General features: G+C 44.9%; 1 protein-coding gene across 3 annotated transcripts in view; it reads right to left on the reverse strand.

Moving 5' to 3' along the window:
• Positions 1 to 2,959: 2,959 nt before the first annotated feature.
• The window catches only part of fsd1l (fibronectin type III and SPRY domain containing 1-like), a 139,531-nt gene continuing 124,897 nt past the window's right edge, over positions 2,960 to 17,593 (reverse strand). For 2 of the 3 annotated variants that reach the window (XM_072516969.1, XM_072516968.1), the window contains 2 exons: positions 15,864 to 15,939; positions 2,960 to 3,094 (listed from right to left, as the gene is read on the reverse strand). In XM_072516969.1, the coding sequence (XP_072373070.1) occupies positions 3,027 to 3,094; positions 15,864 to 15,939 (144 nt within the window). In that variant the 3' untranslated portion in view covers positions 2,960 to 3,026. Of the gene's footprint in view, positions 3,095 to 12,358; positions 15,940 to 17,593 lie in introns of those variants that run through there. The other variant, XM_072516970.1, reaches the window with a different exon arrangement.

Here is a 17,593-nt window from a genome sequence, read left to right on the forward strand (position 1 = left end):
AAGACATGGGTGGGGGATGGTAAGGTGTCAGATATATATAGGGAAATGAGGGACGAAGGGGAGACTATGGTAGATGAACTAAAAGGGAAATGGGAAGAAGAGCTGGGGGAGGAGATCGAGGAGGGGCTGTGGGCAGATGCCCTAAGCAGGGTAAACTCGTCGTCCTCGTGTGCCAGGCTAAGCCTGATTCAGTTTAAGGTATTACACAGGGCGCATATGACTGGAGCATGGCTCAGTAAATTTTTTGGGGTGGAGGATAGGTGTGCGAGGTGCTCGAGAAGCCCAGCGAATCATACCCATATGTTTTGGTCATGCCCGGCACTACAGGGGTTTTGGATGGGGGTGACAAAGGTGCTTTCAAAAGTAGTAGGAGTCCGGGTCGAACCAAGCTGGGGGTTGGCTATATTTGGGGTTGCACAAGAGCCGGGAGTGCAGGAGGCGACAGAGGCCGATGTTTTGGCCTTTGCGTCCCTAGTAGCCCGGCGTAGGATATTGCTAATGTGGAAAGAAGCCAAGCCCCCGGGGGTGGAGACCTGGATAAATGACATGGCGGGGTTTATAAAGCTAGAGCGGATTAAGTTCGTCCTAAGGGGGTCGGCTCAAGGTTTCACCAGGCGGTGGCAACCGTTCGTCGAATACCTCGCAGAAAGATAGACGGAATGGAAAAAAGAAGGCAGCAGCAGCAGCCCAGGATCGGGGGTGGGGGGGGGGGGGGGGGGAGGAGGAACCAGAAGGACTCGCAGGGTTGTTAATATATACTGTATAGTATGTATAGGTCGTTGCTACAGATAATTATATATTGGACTGTTAAATTATATTTTTGGAGAGTGTTACTTGTGACAAGGCAGTTGCCAATTAGGGCTAGTTTTCATTTTTGTTATTTATTATTTATTCATTTTTTGTTTATAAAATAGGTCATTGTTATTTGTGTTGTTATAATATTGTGTAAAGGATGCACAATGTACTGTGTTGGTTGACCAAAAAGTTTCAATAAAATATTTAATAAAATAAAACAAGAAAATATGTTTTGTAGTTATTCCTGTAGCATGTTTTTTCTTTGCTTTGATTCATTACTAATAAATTGCAGGCAACAGCCCAATCAGTGAAAATGGTTCATTAATCTTCCCCCTCCGGATTGAGGGGAGACTTCATGGGTTACCTATGTACTCGCCAAAAGATAATTTGTCATGATTAAAATTATTTCTTTATTACGTGGTGGATTAGGTCAAAATGACAATGAGGAAAATAGAACAGGAATTACACAACTTTCTGGTTTGATTTATTAGTCTCATAGAATCAAAGAATTTACAGTTCAGAAGGAGGTCACTCGGCCCATTGAGTCTGCACTGGCCCTTGGAAAGAGCACCCTACTTAAGCCCACACCTCCATCCTATCCTCGTAACCCCACCTAGTTGTTTAGACACTAAGAGGCAATTTAACATGCCCCATCCACTTAACCTGCACATCTTTGGACTGTGGGAGGAAATCGGAGCACCCGGAGGAAACCTACGCAGACACGGGGAGAAAGTGCAAACTCCACACAGTCACCCAAGGCTGGAATTGAAGCTGGGGACCCTGGAGCTGTGAGACAGCAGTGCTAACCACTGTGCCACCATGCCATCTCAAAATGCAGTGATATAGCATTCATTCTTTGGTATTAAGAAACGTATGTACTTTTAACCAGTGCAGAGAGAATCAAAGCCAGTGTGAAACTGTTGTGTAAAAAGTGAATTTCTGGTGTAAAGTGTACAGATTCAATCTTTGTGAATGGGAGTGGACAGGAATTGAACACGGGGAAGAGGTAGGGCACATTCTAGGGTAGCGCGAGATTCAACAGGTTTCAACTTCACACATCGATCAGCCCACTCTGGATCAACACTTGTGCAGTTCCATCTTCTGTCCACCTCCCTCATAAATTCAAATAACTTTAAGCATATGGCTCAGCAGTGCCTTTGGCAGCTGAGTGTGGATAGGCCCAATTAATTAAAAAGTACTTTTGTAATTGAATTGTGGCATATTAAATATCCCTTGGCGGGTGGTCTTTATCCTTGTTCTATGGCTATTTTGAGACCTGCATACCCTATTGGAGAGAATTTCACCAGCACCAACAGACATGGGTTGCCTGTTCTGATGGAAATTACCCCATATATTGAAACTTAGGATGGTATCTGTGTCTTTGATCATAGATTTGCACTTCTGGCAGCAAAACAGGGATCCTAAGATACAAAGCCCTAGGGGGAGATGGAATCCATGGTTTCAAACCTTGTACTTTTTGAGAAAGACCCCAATTGAAAAGGGAAACCGAGCAAGTAAACAGACTTATCAAATCACTCAACTGTCTAAATGCCAGGAAATACAATGAAAGTTTGCAAAATCTCTTCTCATAATTTAACATGCGGGGATCAAGCTCACCTTTCTAACAAGTCCTCAAAGGCCTGTATATCCTTCCGAAAGTGTGCTGCCCAGAACAGCTTGCAGTACACCATATCTAGTCTAATTAGGGCATTGTATAGCTCCAGCATAACTTCTACCGCTTTGTGTTCCAGGGCTTCAAATATAAAAGGCCAGATATATATTCCATTAACCATGATTATCTCTATACCTGTTGAGTATATTTTCAATGGTCTGTGTCTCTGGACCATTAATCTCAGACCCCACTGTGTCTCGCTTTTCACTTTGTGGTATCTTTTAGTCAATCCACTAGATGATCTAATATTTACCTACACCGAAATCCATTTGCCAGATTTTCCTCAACCACATTTTTTGCATTATTGCATTGACAATGCTTTAATGCCACCCGTCTTGGAGTCATTGGTAAACATAAGTAGATGAGATAATTGGATAGAAAAATGCATAACTGCCAGATGAGATCCCAGCACCCAATCATTGCCGGATAGCACTAGTCATATCAGACACTCGAACTTCTGCCACTCAACCAGGCTAATAATTTCCCAACCAGGTTAATAATTTCGCCTTTAATTTTGTGAGTCTCATTTTTAGTTCACAGTGGCTCCTGAGAAACTTCATCACAGGCCTTCTGGAAGTCGATATAAATAACATCCGTAGCCATTCCCATCCATTACTTCGGTGACCTCTGCACAAAAAATTCAATTACATGTATCAGGCATAATCTACCTTTTTCTAAGCAGCTTAAAATATTCAAGAGAATGGTTGAACATATTGGGCGCGATCTACCGGCCCCATTGTGTCAAAACGGGAGCACAAAGCAGCTGGTAGATGCTAGGAGAAGCCTCCCGCAGGCTTCCTGGTAGCCAGTACGCCTCACGTGATCTACACAGACCTCGCAAAGCGGTCAGGATCCTGCCTCAAATGGGCATAACCAAGCCACACGTGCCTAAGTAGGTTTAGGTTTTAAACCTACTTGGGTGTACTCACCGGAATCTAAGGGCCTTCTCAGGGAGTCCCCCAGCTGGGGGCCATTCAGTACTGGTCCACACAAACGTAGACCAGGCAGAACACCACGCGGGTCGGTCTCCTGGGCCATTGAAGGCCCCTGGGTAGTCAGAGATAGGGCAGGGTGACCCCCTGGAACATGGGCACATTGCCACTGTCACCCCAGCACTGCCAAGGCGACACTGCAAAGCCAGCACTGCCAGGATGCTACTTTCAAAGGTCAGGCCTGAGAGGGCCATGCTCATGAAAGGAGGGGGGGTGGGGGGGGTTTGAAAGGTGGAGCGTGTAGGGCACATATAAAGAGGCCTCTGGGAGGTTGGGAGGGGTGCCCTCAGTGACCCCACCTAGAGTGTCATCACATTGGGGGGGGGGGAGAAAGTAATGTCCATATGTATGCATGAGGGGGGGGGGGGTTGACACTGACTATGGGTGGGGGACCCACAGAGATCGGGGCACCCTTTCAAAATGGCAACCCGATCTCGGAGGAGCCAGTCTGGTCAGTGAGTTCAGAACTTTGGGCTTGACTAGACAGAAACTCCCTAGGGCCTGAAAAAGTGACCATGTGGGGTTAGATAGCGGTGGGGAACTCGCTGACAGAGCCAGCAGAAAACTCCTAGCAAAACCTTTCACAAAAGATACTTAGAAACCTTTCCGTTAGTTTGTGCCCATTGATTACAAACTCCAGTAAGTCATAGTGCAGAATCTACAGAATTTCTGAAGAGGGGCAGTATGGTGGCACAGTGGTTAACACTGTTGTCTCACAGCGCTGAGGACCCAGGTTCAATGTCAGCCCCGGGTCACTGTCCGTGTCGAGTTTGCACAGTCTCTCTTTGTCTGCATGGGTCTCACGCCCACAAAGCAAAGATGTGCAGGGTAGGTGAATTGGCCACGCTAAATTGGCCCTTAATTGGGGGGGAAAATAATTGGGTACTTTACAATTTAAAAAAAAGTCATAGCGTATGTTGAACGAAAGAGTGGTTCCCATATCACAATGTGGACTTTGACCATTTTTCAGCAGGTTGGATTTGAAAAAGTTAGTTATAATAATGATAATCTTTATTAGCGTCACAAGTAGGCTTACATTAACACTGCAATGAAGTTACTGTGAAAAGCCCCTAGTCGCCACACTCCGGCGCCTGTTCGGGTACACGGAGGGAGAATTCAGAATGTCCAATTCACCTAACAAGCACTTCTCTCGGGACTTGTGGGAGGAAACCGGAGCAAACTAACGCAGACACGGGGAGAACGTGCAGACTCCGCACCAACAGTGACTCAAGCCAGGAATCGAACCTGGGCCCCTGGCGCTGTGAAGCAACAGTGCTAACTACTGTGTTATCGTGCCACCCAAATACTGGGGTTTTCAGAACAAATGAAAAACATGTCTTTTATTTTTAAAAAGCACTTAGATGAAAGTCTATTTACTAATGGATTTCCCAAATTGTAAATAACCCACAATTTTTCAGTAAACAAAATATCTCACTTTTGTTTTGGGAGGCCTGAGGTTGGCAAGATTGGTTGGTAGATGCCCTTGACTTATCTTGATTATCAACAACAGGGGACAGACAGATATGGGCAGTCAAGATGCTACAAAGGCTGAAAAATCAAGCAGGTTTGCAAAGAGAAACCTATATTTAGATAGTGCCTTTAACTTACAAAAACTTCCCAAGTTATTTCAGTGAAGTGTAATAATACAAAATCAATGCCAAAACAAAGTATTAATTGGGAGAGGCAACCAAAAGCTTCAATGAAGTGACTTTTAAGGAAGGTCTTAAGGAGGGGAAGGTTAAAACAAATTTTCAGGTAGCCTTCAAAATACTGGGAAGCCATGTTGAAAGACATGCCAATATATGGATAGCTGTTTAGAGCACAAGGGAAAACTGTTGCTGCACAAAAACCGCCCAAAAATGCTACAAACACTTGGGTCTGGCAGAATTGTGGCGAGAGAAACAAAGTTAATATTAATGGGGGCCAGAACTTCCATAGAGTGGCAATCGCAATCAGATTGCCATGCCACTCCTATTTACTTGCACTATAATGCAGCTGCACCTTTTTATAATAATAATCTTTATTAGTGTCACAAATAGACTTACTTACATTAACACTGCAATGAAGTTATTGTAAAAATCTCCTAGTCACAATACTCCAGGCCTGTTTGGGTACACTGAGGGAGAATTCAGAATGTCCAATTCACCTAACAAGCATGTCTTTCGGGACTTGTGGGAGGAAACCGGAGCAAACTAACGCAGACACAGGGAGAACTTGCACACTCCACACTGACAGTGACCCAAGCCGGGAATCGAACCTGGGCCTCTGGCGCGGTGAAGCAACAGTGCTAACCACTGTGCTACCATGCCACCCATCTTACCAACCGTCCAACTTAGGCCAGCTGGACGAGAAGCGTAGTGCAGCGGGTTCCCAATTCCTTTGGTCAATTGCAGAGAGTCAGGGAAAGGCAGCCACACATTATTAGTAAATGGCACTGGCGGCCATAAAGCAAGTAAGCTTAAAGGTTCAGCTGCTTTGAGAAGCCAGGGATAAGTGTGTGCGTTAAGTGAGTAGGATTTGTCAGGGGTACTGGTAAGATCTGTTGGGGGGGGGGGGGTTCTAGTCTAGTTACCCAGAGATTATATGTGCTTTTAATTCTAACTTTTCATGAATAACAGACAGTTAGAACCATCTGAAGTTTGAGATTTAAATCAGAGTAGCAGATGGTTCACAGTACAGGGCAATTGCCCAGTGGAAGTTTGAACATCCCAGACAATTGCCGTGTAATCGTTAGCCTGCGAACCTGGAGTGGTAGGGTATCCTGAAGCACATCTCTGGGCTACTTCCTAGCTATGATATCCCACAGACTGGAAGTTATTTGTCAATGTTTTTCTGGTCAATGATCTCTGTTTCTCACTCCATAGATCTCCCTGACCAGACATTTCCAGCATTTGTTTATAATTGTTTTTATTGCATATTTCCAGTATCGACAGTATTTTGTTTTCATACTACTGTTACACTCCCTGAATTGTACCATCACATTGTTGGATACTCGGTAGTATCAGCCCAGTATATGTACGACTGTACAGAGACCAAGGCAAACCTGAAGTTCATTACAGTTTTTAAATTAACAAAGTATGCAAATAGAGGGAGTGCATTGATATCATGACAAAATGAAGAAAGTGTCTGCTATTTTAGTACATCATCCATTGTACTGGTAGAAGTCTTTTTTTTTTCTTTAAGAATATTTTATTAAGGTATTTGAAAATTTTTATAACAGTAACAAAAAAATGACATCAACATGGTAAAATAAACATTTCCCCCCCCAGCCCAATCTTCACACACCTCAACCATATAACAACAATCCCCCCCCTCCTTGGAATACTGCATCTGCTGACATTTTAAATCTTCTCCGAGAAAGTCGACGAACGGCTGCCACCTCCGGGAGAACCCTAACATTGACCCTCTTAAGGCAAACTTTACTTTCTCAAGACCCAGCCATGTCACTAACCCAGGTGTCTACACTCAGGGGCTTCGAGTCCCTCCACATTAATAAGATCCGTCTCCGGGCTACCAGGAAGGCAAAGGCCAGGACGTCAGCCTCTTTCGCCCCCTGAACTCCCAGATCTTCCAACACTCAAGATCGCTACCTCCGGACTCGGCACCATCTGTGTTTTAGCTCCATGGACATTGCCTTCGCAAAACCCTGCCAAAACCCTCTTAAGCTTCGGGCATGCCCAAAACATGTGGACATGATTTGCTGGGCTTCCCGTGCACCTCGTCCATCTATCCTCTACCCCGAAAAACTTGCTCATCCTAGCCATTGTCACGTGTGCCCAGTGGACTACCTTAAATTGTATCAGGCTTAGCCCAGCGCACGATGAGGAAGTATTAACCCAGCTTAGGGCATCTGCCCATAGACCCGCCTCTATCCTCTCCTCCTAGCTCGTTCTCCCACTTGCCCTTAAGCTCCTCCACCGGAGTTTCCTCCGCCTCCGAAAGCTCCTGGTAAATATCCGATACCTCCCCCTCTCCCACCCAGGTACTGGAAACTACTCTATCCTGTATCCCCCGTGGCGGCAGCAGCGGAAAGGCCGGCACCTGGTTTCTCAGGAAGACGCGCACCTGCAAATACCTAAACCCATTCCCTGCTGGCAATTTAAATTTATCCTCCAAAGCTTTCAAGCTGGGAAAGCTCCCGTCTATAAATAGATTCCCCATCCTTCTAATTCCTGTCCTCTGCCAACTCCGGAACCCGCCATCTAGCCTACCTGGTACAAACCTGTGGTTGTTATAAATCGGGGTCCAAATCGATGCTCCCTCCACTCTCTTATATCTCCTCCACTGCCCCAGATCCTCAGAGCCGCCACTACCACCGGACTTGTAGAGTATCGGGCAGACCAGAATGGCAGAGGTGCTGTTACCAATGCTCTCAGACTGGTGTCTTTACCTGACACCTCCTCCATCCGTTCCCATGCCGACCCCTCCCCCACTACCCCTTCCTAATCATGGCTATATTAGCCGCCCAGGAGTAATTGCAGATGTTCGGCAGCGCTAACCCACCCACCCCCCGACTGCACTCCAGCAACACTTTCTTTCACTCGCGGGGTTTGACTCGCCCACACAAAGCCCGAAATAAACCTTATTCACCTGCTTGAAAAAGGCCTTAGGGATGAAGGGGGGGAGGCACTGAAAGGCAAACAGAAATCTGGGGAGGACCATCATTTTCACGGTCTGTACCCTCCCCGCCAGTGATAGCGGGAGTATGTCCCATCTCTTAAAGTCCTCTTTCATTTGTTCTACCAACCGGGATAGGTCTAACTTGTGTAGTACCTCCCATTTCCGGGCCACCTGGATTCCGATATCGAAAGCTCTTCCCTACCATTCTAAGTGGCAGCTCTCCCAGTCTCTTCTCCAGCCCTCTTTCCTGGATCGCAAACATCTCGCTTTTCCCCATGTTCAATTTATACCCTGAAAAATTGTCAAATTCCCCCAAGATTCGCATGACCTCCCCCATCCCCTCCAACGGGTCCAAAATGTACAAGAGCAGGTCATCTGCATAGAGCGAGACCCGGTGCTACAACACACCCCCCCCCCCCCCCCCCCCGAACCAGCCCTTTCCAGTTCCTAGAGGCTCTTAACACCTTGGCCAATGGCTCTATGGCCAGCGCAAACAGTAACTGGGAGAGGGGGCACCCTTGTCTCGTCCTTCGGTGTAGTTCAAAATACCCCGACCTCAGCCGGTTCGTACGCAAACTCGCTACTGGTGCCTGATACAGCAACCGCACCCAGTCAATAAAGACCTCACCAAACCCAAACCTTCCCAGCGCCTCCCACAGGTAACTCCACTCCACCCGATCAAAAGCCTTCTCCGCATCCATCGCTACCTCCACCTCCGCCTCCTCTCCTTCTGAGGGCATAACAACATTTAGAAGCATTCGAACATTGGCCTTGAGTTGCCTGCCCTCAACAAATCCCGTCTGGTCTTCCCCTATCACCCCTGGGGCACAGTCCTCTATCCTTGTGGCCAGTATCTTAGCCAGCAGTTTGGCATTCACATTCAGTAGAGAAATCAGCCTGTATGACCCGCATTGCTCCAGATCCTTCTCCCGTTTCAAGATCAATGAAATCGAGACCTGTGACATTGTTGGGGGGAGGACTCCCTTCTCTCTTGCTTCGTTAAATGTCCTCACCAGCAGTGGGCTCAATATCTTTGAAAACTTCTTATCGAATTCCACCAGGTAGCCATCAGGCCCCGGGGCCTTGCCCGACTGCATGCCCTCCAGCCCCTTGATTATTTCCTCAATCTCAATTGGGGCTCCCAGCCCCTCCTCCACCCTCGGGAACCCTCCACCCCAGCCGGGGGTTCCGACTCATATAATTTACTATAAAAGTCCTTAAACACCTTGTTCACCCCCGCTGGGTCCAGGACAGTATTACCGTCTCTACTCCTTACTTTACCTATCTCCCTGGCCGCCTCTCTTTTCCTGAGCTGGTGCGCCAACATTCTGCTTGCCTTTTCCCCCTACTCATAGATTGCCCCCTTTGCCTTCCTCAACTGTTCCACTCCTTTTCCTGTGGTCAACAGCCCAAACTCCACCTGTAACCTCCACCGCTCCCTCAGTAGCCCCGCGGCCAGGGCCTCAGAGTATCTCCTCCACTAATCTATCCCTCTCAGCCCGTTCCACCTTTTCTCTGTGGGCCCGTATCGAGATTAATTCCCCTCGGACTACTGCCTTCAAAGCTTCCCAGACCGTCGCTGCAGAGACTTCCCCCGTATCATTTGTTTCCAGGTAGTTCTGGATGGACTTGTTAACCCGCCAACAGACCGCCTCGTCTGCTAGCAACCCCACATCCAGTCTCCACAGCGGGCGTTGCCCTCTCTCCACACTAACCCGTAGATCCACCCAGTGCGGGGCATGATCTGACACTGCAATTGCCGAGTACTCAGTATCCACCACCTTCGGTATTAGCGTCCTGCTCAGAACAAAAAAGTCGATGTGAGAGTATACCTTGTGGACATGTGAAAAAAAAGGAAAACTTCTTCATCCTCGGCCGTGCAAACCTCCATGGGTCTACTCCTCCCATCTGTTCCATAAAACCCTTCAATTCCATTGCCGCAGCCGGCCTCCTCCTTGTCCTGGATTTTGACCGGTCCAATTCCGGATCAATAACGGTGTTGAAGTCCCCTCCCATGATCAGGTTATGTGACTCTAAGTCTGGGATCTTACCTAACACCCATCTCATAAATTCCACATCGTCCCAATTCAGAGCATATATGTTCACAAGTACCACTCGCACCCCCCTCCAGCTTCCCACTCACCATTATGTACCTACCCCACTTGTCAGGCACAATTCACCCTGCCTCGAATGCCACTCGTTTGCTGATCAAGATCGCTACTCCCCTGGTCTTTGAGTCCAGTCCTGAGTGGAACACTTGGTTAACCCACCCCTACCTCAATCTTGTCTGGTCTGTAACCTTTAGGTGTGTCTCTTGTAGCATTGCCATGTTCGCCTTCATTTCCCTCAAATGCGCGAACACGTGAGACCTCTTGACCGGCCCATTCAGTCCTCTCACATTCCATGTGATCAGACTGGACGGGGGCTTTCCACCCCCCCCGGCCGACTAGCCATCACCCTTTTTAGGCCAGCCTCGAGCTCGCACCCACCGCTTCCTCGTGTCCCCACTCGGGCTGTTGCCGTTCCCGGCCTCCCGTTTGTCCCCTAGTAAGTTCCTCCCCTGTCAGCAAAGCAGCTCCCCCTCGCAACACTAAAAACCCAATCCCCCAAGTAAAGCTCCAGCTTAACACCTGTCCACCCCCCACTGAGCTTCCGAGAGTCAGCTGACCCATGCTGACGCGATAGCTCCCGCACCAAGCAGTCTGTCTCCCTATTGTACTCTCCTCTCTCCCCCCTCACATGAATAAACATTTTAAAAGCACATTCCCCAGTAAACAAAAATAACAATGAACAATCACTTTAGAAAAATAGTCACCCGAAACGCAGAACTAAATTCAAAGCCCATCCCCCCCTCTAACAAAGTCCCTACAAGACAGATCAACCGTTAACCATCCACACAACCCATTATTTCACATAGAGCTACTTAAATTTTTACAATCCAGCACCACAAATCACTGCCACAGTACTTCTCCAAGACCCAAGTGTCTTTCAATTCACCTCCAGCTTAATTTCTTTAATAAAGGTCCATACTTCGCCTGGCGTTTCAAAGTAGAAGTCCCGTTCCTCACGTGTGACCCACAGGCGGGCTGGATACAGAATCCCGAACTTCAACCCCTTCTTAAAGAGGGTCATTTTTTGCCCGATTGAACCCATCCCGCCTCTTGGCCAAATCTGCTCCCACGACCTGGTAAATGCGCAGCTCACAGTTCTCCCACTTGCTGCTCCGTTCTTTCTTGGCCCACCGCAAAACGTGTTCCTTGTCCATGAAACAGTGAAAACGTACCACCATGGCCCTCGGTGGTTCGTTCACTCTGGGCTTTCTCGCGAGGACTCTGTGCGCTCTGTCCAATTCCAGAGGCCGAGGGAACGCCCCAGCCCCCATCAACTTCTCCAACATATCCGTCACATAGGCCCTCGCAACCGATCCCTCACTGCCTTCAGGAAGGCCAACAATTCTGAGATTCTGCCTCCTGGACCTGTTCTCCAGGTCCTCCAGCTTCTCCTGTATTCTTTTCTGGCGGTCGTTCAACATCCCCACCTTGCTTTCCAGCACGGTTATATACTCCTCGTGCTCGGACAAATTTTGGTTTGACCTCCTGGATCGCTCTCCCGTGAGTTTCCTGATTCTGAACCACTTGATCAATCGAAGTCTTAATCGGGTCCGGCGTGTCCTTCTTCAGCTTAGCAAAGCAATCCTCGAAAAACTTCACCAGCTGCTCCATCGACCATTGTGCCGTCTCCCCGCGGCCCTTGCCCTCCGTAATGCTGTCCCGTGTTACCAGCTCTGCTTGCATCTCCCTTATAGGACTTTGTCGTCTCACACGGCCCCTTCTGGTCCAATTCTCCATACACCGGAGGGGGATTTCTCCTTACTGTCTCACTCTTCACTGCTTTATCCCATAAAATCCGGGAAAAAATGGGGAAAAAGGTCCAAAAGTCCATTACAGGCGGGAGCTATCAAATGTGCGACCTACCCTCCATGGCCGCCACCGGAAGTCGTAGAAGTCTTTTATTAATCTATTGCAGGACTGGACTTGACAACCTATAAATACTTTGCCCAATCTTGCTAAAAATGTTGTGGTGTGCAATGGGTTCCCACTCAACTCCACTCATGTGCCACTCCCTTGAAATGGACAAAGTAAACAATTAGCATTGCTCCCACCCACCTCCCCAAAGCTTGTAACTGAACAGAGTGCCTATTATCCCCAAGAGTATATAGACACCTCTATCATCAACAATTTGATTAAGCAAGTAAATGTAAACAATTGTTAAAGACAACTGTTTTCAAAGCAGGCTTTATTGTGCAGATGGCATGATCAGTTTTTAAATCGCTGTTTATTTGGTACTTTCTCCAACCCTGAGTAAGTTCAACTACTATTGAAACTGCATAGCAAAGAAATGTAGTACAGGCTTTCCCTCCCCAGTCGTTTACAGTCTTGTGTTAGTGAATATTTTGCTCCGGAACAAGTGCAACTAATATATTAAAAAGAAAAAGCCTCATATTTAAAACAAGGGCGGACACTCAAATAGTTTACTCAGTAAGAACTAAACCATGTGCTTGTAACTCTGCATTCTTGGCTTTGGTGAGGGACGGTTAAGAAAATGGGGTTTGCTTATTCTTGCAATTTATTCTAAGTAGGACATCTGCGTTGCTCAGTATTTGTTACGTAATAGTCTGCAGATATGGCTTTGTTGCATTGTGTTAAATAGTTCAGTTTAGTCATGAAGAGGCACCTCCAACCAAGGATATGCTGCATAGAGAAGTCACAAAACAAGCCCTTTCCATTTATAGACGTTATGCAGAGTTACTTGCTGTATTTCTCAAAAATGCAGCAGCACATTGTTCAAAACAGTGGTTTTGTTGCAACAAACTTGACATTTAGTTTTAAGACAGCATATACTTCTCCTTCAATATATCTTACATAAGTTGTTAAAACAGATACAGATATCGCGTAAATGAACACTTTCTTGGTCAGCATCTTTTAATGCAGAAATTCCAACGTCAGATCTCTGCTGTTGTATCTCCTTTTTGTAAAACTAAATGCAGAAATCAAATTACAGGCATTTCATTTATTCAAACTTATTGGAGTATCAGAATTTACTTAATATTTCAGGCGTAAACGTTTGACAAGATGATTACGAATTGTCTGCAGATTATTACAAGTACCATTTATTTTACCCGAGAAATAAAATCATGTTTTGTTGCTGGAACACTGTCTATTGCTCAGGTCCTAGGTGGTAATACACTGGCGAACATTAACAAATGGTATTTCACAATGAAACCATGCACAATAAAAGTATTAAACAATAGAATGAAAACTGTAATTAAATGTACAAATAAGTAGGCTACAATATCTTTCAGTCTTTGATGGATTTCACAAAAGGTAAGTGGGTGCTAACCAAAGATAGTCAAAATACTGCACCTGCAAACTGCTTTAATCCACCTACAGGATTATTTTAAATTAACATTTTGTGATGTTTGATATCAAGACACGTGTAATAAAACTAAGGACGATGAATTGAGTGGTGGAACATTCTCCTTTTGAACATCCATAAACATTTTCTGTATTGTGGTCAAAGGTTGTTGCAGGTTCGTTTTGACATGTTTGAAACCCTCAGTTTGATATACTTTGGCTCATAAACAGAAAGCAAGCCTGAGATCAAAATGCCTGAAGCACCTTGTTTGTATTAACCCGAAGTACAGCACACAAACTCTAGTAAATACATGTTTCAGCGCTGAGTTAGTCACCGTTAGTACCGTTGAATGTGTTACCATTTACCCAGTCTACAGCTCCAGTGAATGATTTCTCCAATATCTCTCTCCCCATTAACTTGAATGGGATTCACTAGTTAAAATTATTTAAGGTAATCTAGTAAAATGAAATTTCAACAATAGAACTACTACAATTTATTAGCGAACAAATCAAATACTAATAATATCTAGGCATTAATAGTAAGCAGGGAACTGGAATGGAAAGAAATAATCAGCAGTCTTAAAGAGAGTACTAATATTTGAAATGATTTTCACTTTCAGATATTGATTAGTTGGTTATTTGATTGAAAATACAAGCTAAGATTGCAGAGATGTAATGGGACAAACAATTTGACAATCATGCTTTGCTCAGAGATATTTTTTCAATTATTTTCAAATCTACTAGCTCTGCAGGAAAACAAATGCCCTTCAGTTTTTCTGGTTCATCAGAGCATTAGGAGGGCGATTTTGAATATGAATTTAAAAGGCCACATATTCCTGAAATCAAAAACCTGGAGGATTTCTGGCAAACTGGATTGGAGCAAACGTCAGAGTCCTTAGTAAAATGTAGTCCGGGAACAGTTTGAAAAGTGGGTTTTATGGTGTTAGAAAATAAAGTTGCCTGCTGAAACCGTATTGACAATATTATATAATACTGGTTGATAAATGAGATCACTGGCTTGAATTTACAATTTGAGTTAAATTCAATCGTTATCAACAGAAAGCAGCAATTAAACTTTGGAGTAAAGTCAGTCTTGTGATATGAAGTAAGGTATTTGAGAAAGTTAGGTCTCAAATTATACATTCAACAATGGGCAACAAGATTAAAAGCTCCCAAATGTATTCATTAGACCAAGATAATGTCAGTCAAGACGTTCTTTTTAAAAACAGAATACTCATGTTGCTGACATGACCCTGTAGGAAAACAGATGTAAGCCATAGTCAGTAACATTATGAAAGGGTCCATTCTCTGTGCACAGTGAAAAGGGCTAGTTTTTTTCCAGGCCAGGTAGGTTAATTGTGCCATTCCATCTTTACCAACAGCTTCAGTACAATTTAATACAAGTAATATGCACATTCTGTACTTCAAATTTACTGTCAGCCACTTTTAAAGGGTTATAAATTCTCAGTGCTAGCTGAGATGGATCATGTAGCACACTAACTTCTAGTGGCAAAGTCCAATTCTGAATCCAATGTGCCTGAAAATTTAACTGTTATGGTGTTGAACACTGTACTAATTGTAATAACTGCAATAAAGCACCTCTACTGAGCAAGGTATTGTGTTTAACAAATTCTCTTAGCCTAAATAATGAAAGTGCTCACTAACAATTACTCTAATAATGACTTATTTTTTGTAGTTCTGTATCCTCTTCATATAACATTAAATAAGGCAGCTTTACAACATCATGTATGTACTAAAAGGAAGGTTTAAACATCATGTTTTGGTGTCATCTTCATACTGGTGCAATCATCGCCATCAGCTCCACACCAAATATTCCAATCCAAGAGGATTCATTAATTCCCTGGCATTCCACCTGAACTATCCCATCTTATAGAAGATATGATGTACCCTCTACCTTATCTCTATAAAGTCAATTCTGTTAGGTAAACCACAGAATTAACTGATTCTTTTGTAAATTTTACACAGTCCTTCCATTTAGAGGAATAATGGCATGGCTACAGAATGCGCATGGTGAATAAAACCCTGAAGTAGTGCATGTATACTTCACGTAAAAGTACGTTTTGAAGTTCATGAATGCAGATCAACACGCCATGGCTGACTATGGATGCAACCCTGAGTTACGATACAGAACTTTGCTTGTATATTACACGCTGAAAACGTTTGCCGTAACTGGGTGTGAAAGGAAAGCCAGATTGGGATTGGTCCATCGTATCCACGCATCCATTCCTTATGCGGCACATATTTCCAATCAGCGAGAAATTAAAATCACATCAATCTAAGTAAGTTAGTCTCACACAAACAATTATTGAGCAAGACCAATTAAACTGTTTTCAGAGCCGCCCAACCCACCATCTCCCTTCTGGAAGGATTTTATAGCACTCGGTACTTGGAGTCCCGTGTACAAGTTTAGGCCACCGCACCAGACCTGCAAGAGGAGGAGACAGTCAATCAAAATAATCTCCTAAAATTTGCATTAGAAATGTGCATACAAATGCAGCTCATTATGAAAAGCCCAAATAATACAAAATGATTGTGCCCACTGTGAAATTCTCTTAAAGACAAGCTGCTGCTCAATTTATCTGAAAAAAAATTGAAATATCTTTGGACCACATAATTCATGATAATCTTTCAACAAATATGCATTAAATGAATAAATAAGATCTGACTTCCTGGAGTCAGAGAATCATAAAGATTTACAGCATAGGAGGCTATTTGGCCCATCGCATCCACAGAGGCTGACTGCAGCCTAGTCCCACATTCCTGCTCTTGGTCCGTAACCTAGCAGGTTATGACACTTCAAGTGCATATTCAAAATATTGAGGTTTTCTTCCTCTATCACCCTTTCAGGATCTCTAGCACCCTCATGGTGAAAATGTTTTTCCTTAAACCCACTCTAAACCTCTTGCCCTAAATTTATTGTCCCCTCCTCCAAGGGGAAATCATAGAATTATAGAATCTCTACAGTACAGGAGGCCATCGAGCCCATCGAGTCTACAACAACCCTCTGAAAGTGTATTCCACCCAAGCTCACTTCCCCGCCCTATCCCAATAACCCGTTAACCTAACCTACACATCTTTTTTGAATACTAAGGAGCAATTTAGCATTGCCAATCCACCTAACCTGCACATCTTTGGACTGTGGGAGGAAACCGGAGCATCCGGAGGAATCCCACACAGACAGTGACCCAAGACTGTACTTGAATCTGGGTCCCAGGCGCTGTGAGGCAGTAGTGCTAACCACTGTGCCACCGTAAGGGCCTTTCCTTTTCGCTCTACCCAGACCCCTTAGTTTTATACAATTAGGTCTCTCTCAGCCTCCTGCATTCCAAAGAAAACAAACCTAGCCAATTCAATCTTCCTTCATAACTGAAATTCTCTAGTCCAGATAACATCCTATTGAGCTAACTGCAGGCAGTACTCCAGCTGTTGCCAAACTAGTGCTTTGAACAATTCCAGCATAACCTCCCAGCTCTTACATTGTATGCCTTGTCAAATAAAAGAAAGTATCCCATTTGTCTTCTTGATTGACCACATTATCTACTTGTCCAGTCAAACCTTCAGAGATCTGTGGGCCTGCACTCTAAGCTCCCTCTATTCCTTGACATTTCAGTATCTGGACATTTATTGTCTATTCCCTTGCCTTCCCAAATGCATTACCCCAGGTCTCTGGATTGAACTTCATTTCCCACTGTACCGCCCACCTGACTAGCCCATTAATAGCTTCCTAAATTCTACACCTTTCTCTTCATGATTCATTAAAAACTATTTTTATCTTCTTTAAACTTCTTAATCATATCCCCTACATTCACTTCAAATCATCTATACATTTTGCAAAATGTGCTGCACCCATTGGGACCCCACTGGAAACGGTCTTACAGACACGAGAACACCTATTAACCATTACACTTTGCTTCCTACCTCAGAGCCAATTTGGGTCCATAGATCATAGAATTTACAGTGCAGAAGGAGGCCATTCGGCCCATCAAGTCTGCACCGGCTCTTGGAAAGAGCACCCTATCCAAGGTCCACACCTCCACCCTATCCCCATAACCCAGCAACCCCACCCAACACGAAGGGCA

The sequence above is a fragment of the Scyliorhinus torazame genome, chromosome 9 (genome assembly GCF_047496885.1).
Source record: "Scyliorhinus torazame isolate Kashiwa2021f chromosome 9, sScyTor2.1, whole genome shotgun sequence".
Lineage (NCBI taxonomy): Eukaryota > Metazoa > Chordata > Chondrichthyes > Carcharhiniformes > Scyliorhinidae > Scyliorhinus > Scyliorhinus torazame.